The following is a 14,338-nucleotide window of genomic DNA, read 5'->3' on the forward strand; positions in this document are numbered from 1 at the left end:
GTGGAGCCAGAAAAAGTGGGTTCATGAGCTGGCCATATAACTGACTGTGTGACCTTACCTACATCCCCCAGCTTCTCTGAGACTCAGTTTTCTCCGTTGTAAAATAAAGTAGGTGATCCCTGAGGTCCCTTCTAGTTCTAAACCTATGAAACTACAAATCTTATACTGTAATAAAAAATCTAGCTATGTTCAGCCAGTAGGTATTACTGATTGAACAGCAACCAATCAATTAATTTGGCCTTCCCTCCCCTCAGAGTTTATACTAGAGAGACTGCAGTCGATGTGGTTGTTGTTCAGTCATTCTCAGACATGTCCAACTCTTTGTGACCCCATTGGGGTTTCTCGGCAAAGACACTGGAGGACTTTGCCATTGCCTTCTCCAGGGCAATCCCTACAATCTGCACATTTCTGAAGTTCCCTTCTAACTTTTAACCCGGGGTCCTGTGTTCAGTTTAGGACTGCTTCTACTGTCAGCTCCTAATTCTTCCCCTTTAAAGGGAAATGACTTGCTGGGACATCAGGTGGGAAAAGCACACATTCTGAGGCACCAAAGGTTAGGAAGATAATGAAGGTCAACCAGGACAGGAAGTTATTCTGCATTTCCTCTGGAACTTTCCATCCATGGCATTTACTCATTGAATGAAGCCCAATCTTTTTTTCAAACTTGTTTAAATACACACACACACACACACACACACACACACACACACACACACACACTTTGGAATTAAATGAAAATTAGAGGTCTCAAAAGTTACCCCACCAAAGATGAAGGCCATGAACAAATTGAAAACAATTTTAAAACCAAGTTCATAAACATATATACATATATACACATGTTTAATAATACACATGTATATTGCACATTTACATGTATATGTATGACACAAACACTTTTTCTCTAAAAGGTTCAGGATCTTTTTAAAAAATCTGTTTAACAAGGGGGCAACTGGGTGGCTCTGTGGACTGAGAGTCAGGCCCAAAGATGGGAGGTCCTAGGTTCAAATCTGGCCTCAGACACTTCCCAGCTGTGTGACCTTGGGCAAGTCACTTGACCCCCATTGCCTACCCCTTACCACTCTTCTGCCTTGGAACCAATACACAGTATTGATTCCAAGATGGAAGGTGAGGGTTTAAAAAAATCTGTTTAACAAAGAAATTGGTTCTGAATGTTTTTCAGATATTTATACAGGATAAGTGACCCCTCTGACTTCTTTTTACCAAAGAAAACAGGACTAGAGTCAATTAGAACCCTGGTGTTGTTTTTGATGTGGCAGTGGTGGACTAATATTTTTAGATTGATTGAATGTCTGGAAATCAGTCATTCAGTTTAGAACAAAAGCATCTGGGACCCAACAAACCTGATGTAACATAAGACAAGCCTTGAGAGCAATGATTTCAACCCCACATTTCCATCCCTTTTATTGCTGTTGTTCAGTTGTGTCTGACTCTTTATGACCCCATTTGGGATTTTCTTGGCAAGGACACTGTAGGGGTTTTCTATTTCCTTCTGAAGCTCATTTTACAGATGAGTAAACTTAAGCAAATAGGGTTACATGACTGGCCCAGGGTCACAAAGTTAGTAAGTGGCTGAGATTAGATTGAACTCAGGTCTTCCTGATTCCAGGCCCAACTTTCTATCCACTATGCCACCTAGCATCTTCTTGTGACTCCCTTTGGGTTTTTCTTAGCAAATATACTGCAGTGGTTAGTTATGTTCTTCACCAGCCCATTTTACTGATGAATAAATTGAGGCAACTAGGATTAAGTGACTTGACCACAGTCACATAGCTAGTGAGTGTCCAAGGCCAAATCTGAGCTCAAGTGTTTGTGACTGCAGGCCCAGTGCTCTATATCTAGTTGCTTATAAGTAAAAATGTCATTTTCATTGTGCTACTCTTCCAAAGGGCAGAGGGGGAGGCAGGGGGAGCTCCTAAGAGCTAGCATTTAGAGTGCTTTTTAGTCTGCAAAGCACTTTACAGCTATTTGTCCCAACCGTCCTCTCTATAGCTTGTATTTTTTCTTGCCTTTCAAGGTCCCCATGAATGATTTTCAGCTTATGTAAAATCACTTAAATTCAGGAAGGTAAAATATCCCTAGTCCTGGAGCCAGTGGACCTGGCTCCATAACCCATCTCTGACACTCCACGTGTGTGCTTAACTTAGTCTCTAAGTCTTCTTGGGCCTCATTTTCCTCATCTGTAAAATGAGGGAGGTGGATTATGTGACCCCTGACATCCTCACAGGTCTAGGGTATATTAATGATTCTATGTGCCCTTGAGGCTAGAAGAACATTTGTAAAGGACCTTTGGACCATTCTAGGGACAACCTGACCCCCTTTAGTAAGAGCAAGGCAACGTTGGAATGCTTGTCCCTGAATGTCTTGAGGCAGAGACTGCTAACAAATTACAGTCTATAGATTTTCTCAGGAGCAAATATATTTCAACAGTTTCCCTACCAAAGTAGAAGACATCAAAAAGCAGAAGGGACCCACATGGTTCAATTCAGTGAGTATTTCAGTGCTTATTAATGTGCTGGGTGCTGTCCTAGGTGCTGGAGACAAAAAAGACCAAAATGAAAACAAAGCAAAATGGTGAACAGTCACTGCCCTCCAGAAGGTGACATTGGGTGGGGGTGAGGGTGAGGTAAGATATAACACATCTACAGAAAAGTAAATGCAATTTAATTTGGAGAAAGAACACTAACAATCAGGCAATAAGAAAAGATTACCCATGGATGGCACCTTGAAATGAATCTTGGGTATAGTTAGGAAGGCAGCTAAATAGTGAATAGAACACAGGATTGGGAGTTAGGAAGCTTCAAGTTCAAATCTTGCCCTAGGTACTTAGTAATTATGTGACCCCAGGCAAGTTATTTAACTACAGTCTGCCTTAGTTTCCAAACAAAATGGAGATAATAATAGTATCATCCTCCCAGGGTTGTTGCTCATTTTGGAATTATATAAATGCTAGTTATTATTATTATTATAAATGAGGGAGGACATAGAAGTCATTACTTAAAAAGTCATTACTAGGACAGAATAAATATGCAAAGACCTGGAAACATATGAAACTCTAAACTCAGAGAACCACTTACTAGTTCAGGTTCTCTGAAACCTAGGGTAGATGGAGGCAGCATAAGAGAAAAAAAATATGGAAAAGTAGACTGGAGACAGACTGTGATGGGATTGAAGTATTAAGCAGAGGAGTTTATATTTTATCCTGAAGGCAAGAGGGAGCCATTGCAGATTCCTCAGCAGGAGAGTGATATCCTCAGATCTGGGATTTAGGAATATTGATTTCTTCATTGTATAGAGGATGAATGGAAGAAGAGACTGGAAGTTGGTTAAAAGGGCTAGTCATGAGGGTATCAGAAGAGTCCAGGTTGGAGGTGATCAAGATCTAAACTAGGGTGATGGCTGTTTGAGTAGAGGAGATATAATTGAAAGATGTTGTACAGATGGACTTGACAAGATAGCAAATGATTGCTTATGTGAGATTGGGAAGAAGGAAGAGTCACAAGACTTTGACGCCATTAACTCAGAAGAATAAAGGTGCTGGGTCAGCTCAGTGATTCAGTGTATTGAGAGCCAGGCCTAAAGATGAGGGGTCCCAGGCTCAAATATGTCCTAGTTGGTGACCCTGGGCAAGTCACTTAAGACCCATTTACCTAGCCCTTACCACTCTTCTGTCTTGGAATCAATGGAAGGGAAAGGTTTTAAAAAAGAATGATGGTTCCCTCAATCAAAATAAAACATTTGGAGGAAGGATATGTTTGGATGGGGCCCAGCAAAGATTAGTTTTGTTTCAGATTTGTTCAGGTCAAGATGCCAATGAAAAAACCAAATAGAGAGGTCCATTAAGTAGCTAATGAAGCAGGACTGTAGGACAGCTATATATGATGTGAGTCAATTGCAGAGAATGGTAACTGAACTCATGAGAAGTGACAAGATCACCAAGATCTGGAAAAATCAGAGAAGAGGGTCCAAGACCGAGGGAGGTTGCAGTATGGAATATGTGATGAACACTGATGATGTTACTCGATACTAAATTCTATAAACAAATATACATAGGACTAATTTTTAGGTTTGTTCCTATACAGAAGGAGGAGATGAGATCAGGGACAGAATCAATTATTTTTTTAAACCCTTACCCTCTGTCTTAGAATAGATAGCAAGCATTGGTTTCAAGGCAGAAGAGCAGTAAGAGTTATACAATTGGAGTTAAGCAACTTGTCTAGGGTCACCTAGCCAGGTAGTGTCCAAGTCTAGATTTGAACCCAGGATCTCTGATCTCCCAGCCTGGCTCTCTATCCATTGAGCAACCTATCTGCCCCAGAATCAATTCTTGACTCAAAAAGCCTGTTGTTTTCAATGTTGGCAATTCAGTTCATATGAATAAGATAACAGGGGATGATCTTTTTAGATGAAAGTACTTTAAATAAATCATTCATTCATTTTAGGAACAAAGTATACAATATACCATACTTGGAGAACCAGGGGCCTATCAAAGCTGATATTCCTTAGGACTATACTGAAATGATCAGAAAGGACCATTTTTTCCAGACATTTTAGATGTAGTTTTAAGATGAGCTAATCATAAATTCTAGAGATAGAATAAACCATAAGAGATCATCAAGTTGAACTCTCTCATTTTATAGACAAGTAAACTGAGACCCAGAGGAAGGTGAGTATCTTGCGCAGGGTCATATGTAAGTAGCAAAATCAGGCTTGAACCCATATCAGTATCCGTACTCCTAAACCATAATACCTCCCTCATGATCTCTCAAAGACTTTGGTGAAAATCCCAGACTATGAATTGGGTCTTCCATCCTTCTCCAAATAGCACCTCAGCCTTGACTAATAATATTCCCCATTAGTCTGAGAGGCAAGAAGGGAAAGGAGATGATAGAATTTTTAACTGAAACAGTTCAGAGTGAAGTGGTAATTGTTTAGCTTGGGATTGTGGGAACTGGGATGGCCATCCACAAGCAAGACATCTTACCTCTCTGGGCCTCATTTCCTCTATTATGGTCACTGTGTCCGGCTAAGGTCCCTTCCATTTTGAAAATGAGATGGGTCCTTTGGTACCTGTTATTACATAGTAAATGATATCTCCCCCTCTTCTCTGATTTGCCTGCCAATCAATCACCAAGGATTTATTGCTGTTGTTGTTGCCCATCCTTCCTTTTCAAAGGGGACCTATGCCATCACAGGGTGATGTCCAGCATGTGAGTTGGATTTAAGTGAGGCAGAGCAGCACAAAGCCATCCATGCCACTCTCTCCTCCAGAGTCATCCAAGTCCAGTGTAAGACAAAAGTCATGGCAGCTGCTGATGTCCTGGGAACTTCTGACCAAGCTCGAAGGCTCCACAGTGCCTGCTGCAGCCTCCTTCCTGGCCACCGGAACAAATTTTTCTCATGTGCCCATTCTGCCAGGGGAAGTCTTCTCATGCTTAATTCACCAATGAATTTGAGGTCTGTTGATTATCATCAACCTGGTTTGGCCTATTGGCTAAGACTCTTTTACCAGAGTGTGGCCACTGGGCATGCTATAGCTTTCTTGGAGCCACAGGTGAGAGCTGGGTAAGAGGTGGATACCAAACGTCCCCTGAAAAAGGCTTGGAAAATCCTCACATCAGAGGTGCTAGTTGTCCCTGAATAGCCCGCATACCCCAGGTGGCTCAGTGTATAGAGCGCTGGGCTTGGAGTCAGGAAGACATGAGTTCAAATCTGGCCTCAGATACTTACTAGTTGCATGACCCTAGTCAAGTCACTTAAGATGGTTTTGCTTTCATCCATTAGAGAAGGGAATGACAAATCATTCTATTATCTTTACCAAGAAACCCCCAGAGGCACTATGGCCTGTGGGGTCACAGAGAGTTGAACATGATTCAACAACAACACCCCTCTCCCTCTTAGCCATTCCTTTGTATATATACTTAGACATTTATTAAACACCCAGCCAGTCACTGGGACCATCCAAAGACAAAACCAACTAGACCTTGGCCTTCAGGAGGTAATAACCTTAGCCAAATGGAATTAAAATTCACTGTGAGAAAAATAGCTGCCACAATTACTTTTGTTATTTCAAGAATCCATAATAGGCAGTGTGGCATCCTGGATAGAATGCTTTACTTGGAGAAAGGAAGACCTCCATTCAAATCCTGCCTCTGATACTACTCAGCTGTGTGAATCTGAGAAAGGTCCTTAACTTCTCTGAGTCTCAGTTTCCCCATCTGTAAAATGAACATTTGGATTCAGGGGCCTGTAAGGCCCCTTCTGCCTCTAACTCTATAGTCCTATGACATACTGGGGTCCAGCAGCTGTTTCTCCTTTCTCATGAAAAATAATGAAGCCTATGAGTGAGCATGAAAAGGAAGGATTCTCCATTACCATAATTGTGGATTTGCATGCTGCCGAGTTGATTGGTTAACTGGGTGGTGGCAGATGAGGACACAGGACTGGGATAGGTTGCTGATGGCATATGAGAGTATGGTGGGTAGGGAGGGGCAGCATCGCTGGCAGATGGAGGGCCTGGAAACCTGAAAAGAGAAAAGAACTGGGGTTAGACAATAAGAAAAGATTTCACAAACACCACCTGGAAGGATGGGCTGGACCCTTGAAGTCCAGATTCCATTGACAACCTCTTAAAAAGAGTTCTGCCGTTGGAGCCAGAAGACCATGGAGGGAAGCCCAGCTCTAATATTTATGACCTGCAGCGCCTTTATTTCTCTGGGTCTCAGTTTTGTCATGTGACTCTTCTAGTTCAAACTCTTTGATACGATGACCCCAAATTCAACACATCCAAAAAAGGACCTCATCCACTTTCTCTGGAACCTTTTTCTCTTCTCTTCCTTTTTTTCTGTTGATAATACCACCCTGTTTGACCTGAAAGAGTCATTCCAAAATCACCTCTTTCCCTCCTTGCCTCCCCAAATCCCACCTTAAACCACATTCAGAGGATACTGCTTTTGTTCCTTCTCTCACATCTGGCCTCCTCTATTCATGTTCCAACTGCTCTGAGCCATCTTTCCCATAATTTATTGGAATAGCTTCCTATTTCCTATGGAAACAATCCTCACCTTAGCTTCTCCTGTCTTTAACATAGCTACCTAAATAACTTTCTTACTTAAGATGTGTCTTGACCTGGCACTTCTTTGCTTAAAACAAACAAAAATACCCCAAACCCTAAAATTTCAGGGGATTTATATCGATCATAGATCATAGATATATAGAGAGTTAGAAGAGACTTTAGAAATCATCTATTCTGGCAGTTTTCACAGGATGAAATCAAAACTATCAATAAGCTCGAGAAAAAGCATTCTAAATCCCTCCTGATCAGAGAAATGCAAATTAAAACAACTCTGAGGTACCACCTTACACCTAGCAGACTGGCTAATACAGCAGCAAAGGAAAGTGATAAATGTTGGAGAGGATGTGGCAAAATTGGGACACTAATACATTGCTGGTGGAGTTGTAAATTGGTCAAACCATTCTGGAGGGCAATTTGGAACTATGCACAAAGGGTTTTAAATGAATGCATACCTTTTGACCCAGCCATACTATTGCTCAGTTTGAACCCCAAGGAGATAATAATGAAAAAATGTTTGTATAAAAATATTCATAGCTGCATTCTTTGTAGTGGCAAAAAATGGAAAAATAAGGAGATGCCTTTTGATTGGGGAATGGCTGAACAAATTGTGGTATCTGTTGGTGATGGAATACTATTGTGCTCAAAGGAACAAGGAACTGGAGGAATTCCATGGAGATTGGAAAGACGTCCATGAACTTATACAGAGTGAGAGGAGCAGAACCAGGAGAACATTGTACACAGAGACTGATACACTGTGGCACAATCGAATGTAATGGACTGCTTCATTAGTGGCAATGCAGTGATCCAGGACAATCAAGAGGAATTTATGAGAAAGAACACTATCCACATTCAGAGGAGGAACTGCGGAACAAGAAATGCATTCGAAAAATACATGATTGATCACATAGTGAGATAGGGATGTGATTAGGGTTTTGATGTTAAAAGATCACTCTACTGCAGATATGAATAACATGAAAATGGGTTTTGAACAATGATACATGTATAACCCAGTGGAACTGCTTGTTGGCTTTGGGAGGGGGGAGGAGAAAGCGGGGGAGGGGGAGGGGAGGCATCATGTAACCATGGGAAAATATTCTAAATAAAAATTAAAAAAAAAAGAAATCATCTATTCTGATCCCTTCCTTTTTACAAATGAAGAAAACGAGGCCCAGAGAGGTTAACTAATTTACCTATAATCACACAGATAGTAAGTGACAGTTAGGATTTCAACCCAACTTCTCAGCCCCCAAACTAGCTCTCATTCTATCATACATGCAGATTAAAGTACAATGCCTTAGCCTTGTACTTAAGGCCCTCCACAATCTTATTCTCACCTACCTTCCCAGGTTCCATCCAACCCTCATTTTTCCCATTTGCTTTCAGCTCCTTGGTTTTACCAAGTCCATTATTTCTGAGAAGCCATGGAAGATGCCAATGCAGCCAGTCAGAAACTAAAGGAAGTGTGGCAGAAAGAGCAGTGGAGCTCAGTCCCAGGCCAGGTCTGTGGAAGGAGGCAGAGACTGGTCTCAAATAATTTCCCAGTCGGAGTGGGGCACCAGATAACTGCTACCCCATTTAGATCTGAAGGAGGATCATGGTGTCCAGATTAGGGTGGGGATGAGGCCAAGCCCTAGAATAGCTTCATTCCACCCCAAGTCTGAAATGGAAGATAGGGCTTGGGCCTAACCATCTCTTCCAAAAAAGCAAGAGTGGACATGGTCTTGTCCTAGTTCAAGTTTTAATCTGGGAACTGAGGTTGAAGAGATGAATAAAGGGGGGAAAATACAATGAAGGAATATCATGGGTTAAAAGAATTCTAAGATAATATTCCACAGGAAGAAATTAACATCACAATAATTATGAGTAGAATCTAGGAAAAAAGAATGAATTGGACACAAGGATTCCAGGAATGGTTGGAAGAAAGGTCTGGAACAAGAGATAAATCAAATTTGAGTATTTGGGAAAAGAATTTTTAGAATCTTTTAGAAGGTGGAAAACCTTAGGCAAATAGTAGCTATACACTTACAAGCAAGAATAGAAGAAATGACTCAATAATTCAATGAACAACAAGAAGTATCTAAACAAAACCAAAAGAATAAATGATAAACTCATGTGAAATATGCTACATAAAGCAATTAAATTTGAATTGGAAAATTTGATAAAGAGAGAAAGTTCAAAAATCACTGGACTTGGGGCAGGTGGCTCAGTGGATGGATAGAATGCCAAGTCTAGAGTTAAGAGGACCTGGATTCAAATCTGGCTTCAGACACTTCTTAATTGTGTGACCCTGGGCAAATCACTTAACTCCAATTGCCTAGCCCTTACCACTCTTTTGTCTTAGTGTGATTCTAAGACAGAAGGTAAAGGTTTAAAATAAAAAGAATCACTAAGCTCCTTGAAAATTATGACAATAGAAAACCCTCACATATTATATTTCATAAATCATAAGAGAAAACTACTCAGAGCTATTACAAAAAGAAGGCAAAGCAAAAAGAAAGAATCTACTGATCACTTCCTGAAAGAAACCCCAAATTGAATATACTCAGAAATGCCATAACCCAAATCTAAATATTCCAAATCAGAGAAAACACATTATAAGCATCTAAGGAAAAAAAGAGATAAAATATGAAGAAACCTCAGTTAGAACACACACACACAAAGATATATAGCAAATACTATACAGAAATCATATATGACAATGGCAAGAAAAAGGCTTATAATCAAGCATAACAACCTGAAAGGCTGAGTACAATACTGAGGTGGGAGATGGGAATGAACCTCTATAGAATAAATGAATTTCAAGAATATCTGTTACAGAAAACAGATGAAGTAGAGTCTCTGAAACACAATCACATGAAACTAAAAAAAACTTAGATAAAAATATCTGGGCAACTTGAAGGATTTAATAATGAGCAAGGGTTTACAGCCTATAAGAAGGAGAAGAAGAAGGCTATTTCTTCAAAATTCTACTGTCTTCAAGGGTCATGGAGGGAGGATGGCAAGACAAATACCCTGGGTCTCATTTTGTCCTCTTCTCTTTTAGATGAGTAAAAAAAGAAAGGGGAAAAAGGAATATAGTAGAGACAAAATGAGGAAGACTATTTCTCATTATCATCCAAGAAGAGTATACACATGAAAATTGGGGCGGGGAGTTCAGGAATCCCATAAACTTCATTCATAATGAATGGACAAATGACATTGAACACACACATCTACCATTTCACTTCCGCCGCCACCGCCGCCGCCGCCGCCACCGCCGCCGCCGCCACCACCACACACACACACACACACACACACACACACACACACACACACACACACACATTGTGGGATATATTAGTCAGTTGGGAAAGGGGGATTAGGAAAAGAGAAGGAAAAGAGGGAGGGTTGATTGGGAAGAGAATAATCACAAAGTGCAAGTTGGTTCTCATCACTTCATGACTGGACTATTGAAACTGGTCTATCTCAAGTCTCTCTTAGTATCTGCTGGGATACACAGAGCCCTGAGCCTAGAGTCAGGTAGTTCTGGGCTTAAATGGTCTGTGACACTAATTAGCTCTGTGACCCTGAGCAGGTCACTTCATCTCTATCTGCCCCTCATATGTAAACTATGGATAATAACAATACCTACTAAGCACAGTTGTCATGAGGATCAAATGAAGTAATATTTGTGGGGGGGAAAGTTCTTAGCTCAGGACATGGCATATAGTAGGTGCTATATAAACTGTTATTCCCTCATTCCTTTTCTTTCTCCCCACTCCACTCCATCTTTCACTTCCCGTCAAATTGATCTTCTAAAGTATGTCAATAACTTCTAGTGGTTCCCTATTGTTTCCAAGATCAAGTGTACAATCTTCTGTTTGCTTTTCAAAGCCATTCATAACCTGCTTCCTTCCTCTACTTTTCCAGTCTCTTATATCTTACACCCTTTCCCCCATCCAAGTAGTCTGGGATCCAGTGACACTGGATTCCTTAAGGTTCCTACATCCTCCAGCTCTGGGCCGCCTTTCACTGGCTGCTCTCAGGGCTAGCATTCTCTCCCTTCTCGTCTCTGCCTCCTAGCTTTCTTGGCTTTCTTCAAGCCTCAGCTGTAGTTCCTTCTTCTACAGAAAGTTTTCCCCTGTTCTCTGTAACTTTACTGCCTTTTCCCTGACAATGTTTCCAATTTACTCAGTCTTTATCAAGTTTATACCTAGATGTAATGGAGGCAAAGCCATCTAATAATCATAACCATGAATTTAATTGGAAGAGGCCTGTGTAAAAGGGAAGAAAGCAGCAGTATGGATTAGAAAGCAGGAAGCAACAACTTGCTATTTACAAGAAACACAGTTGAAACATAAAGATTCATTTAGAATTAAAATGACAGTTGGCTAGAGAAGAATCTCTTATAACTTGGGTGGTTCATAAAGAAGTAATCATGGTCTCAGACAAAATAACAACAAAAATACCTATGGTTAAATGAGATCAGGAAGGGAACTACATTCAGTTTCAAAGCACCATGGGATGTTCAGGAAGACTAGCACCTCTGGTGGGAGGGCTTGCAGAACCCTTTTCAGGTCTGCTCATCCACCTTTGGTGTCTACCTTTCACCCAATTCTCATCTGTGGTTCCCAAAAACCATAGCATTCTCAGTGGCCAAACCCTGGTAAAACTTTGGCAGATAGGCTCAGCCAGGTCGAGGGCAACCAACAGGCCACAAATCCACTGGTAACAAAGCATGTGATGACTTCCCCTGGCAGAATGGGCAGATGAGAACAATTTGTTCCACTCGCCATGACAGCAGCTGAAGAGTGCTTAGAGTGCTTAGAGCTTGGTCAGCCATTAAAGATGCCAAGGCCATCTATTTTAGCCTGGGCCATTACCATTTGCCCTGGCTTTTAACTTGCCACTGGACTTTGATGACCAGAAGACAAAGTAAGACTGATGACTTTGGGCAACTCTGCCTTACTTAAATCCAAACTACATGTGGGTCAAGATATGACTGTGGGATATTATTGGTTATTTTTGAAAAAAATGTATGAACAATAATAACAACAAAAAGACAGGCAACATCAGTAAGGAAACACTATCAACTCTATACAGAGAACGGCATTGAACCTCAGGATTTGGGAAAGGCTAACTGAACTAGGAGAAGTAGACAGTAAAACAACAACCATTGGGAAATTCAATATGCTCTAGACCTCAGCCAATCTAACAAAAGCTAAACAAGAAAGAAATGGGATCCTAGAAAGAATTTTAGAAAAGTTATATATAAGAGACTCTGCTAATTACTGAATGGGAATCAAAAACCCCACAATAACGCTCGACTTTACATAGTATTTCTACAAAAACTAACCATCCATCAAAGGCAAAACAAGCAAAACTGATAAAGAAATACATTTAACCCACTCTTTAATGACCACAACAAAATACCATGTAATCAATAAGGGGAAATTTTAAGAAAGAAATAAGACATAAATGGAGACTAAATAACATAATCTCAAAGGGTTGAGTAGGTTAAAGAATTGTTTCAAAGAAAATTACATTGAGATAATGTAACAAAACTCTTATGATAGAACCAAACCAATCCTTAAGAGGACTCAATAGTTTCACCCATAAAAGAGAGAGAGTAGAGGTCAATGGTTTGGGTGTGGAACTGGAAAAACAAGCCTAGAAAAGCATCAAATTGGGACCATTGCCCCCCCCCATCGCGAAAATTAAAATGATGAAAAGCAGACATAAATAAAAACTATTGTGTTAAATAAACTGGGAGCTTTTTTAAAAGGCAATCATTAGTTTGTTTTTAAAAAGAGAGAAGAAAACTAAGTTATAAAAATAATGAAAATGGGTATTTATAATACATGAAGAAATATTTTAAAAACTCTTCTACTTAACTAAATGCCAATAAAACTGATAACTTGAAGGGAATGCATGAATAACTGAGAAAAAATTTAAATACTCAGATTAACAGAGAAAATGTATCTGCCTACCCTAAAAAAGAAGAAATTGAACAAACCATAAATGAACTTTCTTCCTTTTTTTTTTCAAACCCTAACCTTCTGTCTTGGAATCCATACTGTATATTGGTTCCAAGGCAGAAGAGTGGTAAGGGCTAGACAGATGGGGATTACTTGCCCAGCGTCACACACCTGTCTGAGGCCAGCTTTGAGCCCAGGACCTCCTATCACTGGGCCTGGCTCTCAATTCACTGAGCTACCTGTCTGCCAAAGAAAAAGCCCCATTCCCAAATGGATTTCAAAGTGAATTCTATCACATATTCTGAGAAGTATAAGTATTCAAGAAAAGTACTCAGAAAATAATTACCAAAAAGGGATTTATTTTATTACCAAAAAATTTCTATGAGACAATATTTATATCATGAATGCTTCGTTCAATGTCTGGCACATAGTAGGTGCTATATGAGAGTGCTCATACTCTTTCCCCTTTTCTCTCCCATGATACAAATAACATTCTAATAAAGAGACCAGGGAGAGAAAACAGAGAAAGAAGCTTAAAACTGATATTTCTTATAAATATTCTTAAAAAACATTGTCAAAAAGTTCTTTAGCAACATATTTGGAAGATTGTTTACTATGACTAGTGTGGATATACACTAGAAATTCAGATTTGGCTAAGGCATATATCATATGGCCATACCAATAACAAAAATATCACAAGCCACATGATTCTACTGAGATGCTAGAAACACTTTTGACAAAATCCAACAAATGGAACAAAGGGTCAAGAATCTCAAGGAAAATCAATGAAAAAAGTAGGAAGGAGCTTTGTCAGTACTACAAAATAAACACTATCAAAACTCTTTTGGTAATTTTCTATTTGAATATAGAAAAGTCAAGCAATGGAACAGATTAGGTAAATAATACCTAGGAACAAACCATTTAGTATTTAATAACAATGAAATATTTGACAAACTGTTGGGAAAATTGGAAAGTAGTTAGACTGTAGTTGGGTTTAGGCTAACATCTCACACTTAAATAATAGGATGTTACAAATGAATACAGAGTTTAAATAGAAAAGATCATAAAATTAGAGAAGAAAAGGCTTACTTTTCATAACTATAAAGACCAGGATAATTCTTAATTAAGGATAAATTAGAGTGAAAATTAAAAGGGTTATTTCATTACATAAAACTAAAGGGCTTTTGCGTAAACAAAATTGATAAACTGAAATTAAAAGATTATTACTTAATTGAAGAAAACACCTTTTCAGTAAATATCTCTAATAAATACCTGATAGCCAAGATGT

General features: G+C 39.6%; 1 protein-coding gene across 1 annotated transcript in view; it reads right to left on the reverse strand.

Moving 5' to 3' along the window:
• SEC24D (SEC24 homolog D, COPII coat complex component) overlaps positions 1-14,338 on the reverse strand; it is a 124,195-nt gene that overhangs the window by 91,866 nt on the left and 17,991 nt on the right. Inside the window, exon 5 of the mRNA XM_056803832.1 lies at positions 6,394-6,559. Within this exon, the coding sequence (XP_056659810.1) occupies positions 6,394-6,559 (166 nt within the window). The remainder of the gene's footprint in view (positions 1-6,393; positions 6,560-14,338) is intronic.

Source organism: Monodelphis domestica, chromosome 6 (assembly GCF_027887165.1).
Source record: "Monodelphis domestica isolate mMonDom1 chromosome 6, mMonDom1.pri, whole genome shotgun sequence".
NCBI classification, from domain to species: Eukaryota; Metazoa; Chordata; class Mammalia; order Didelphimorphia; family Didelphidae; genus Monodelphis; species Monodelphis domestica.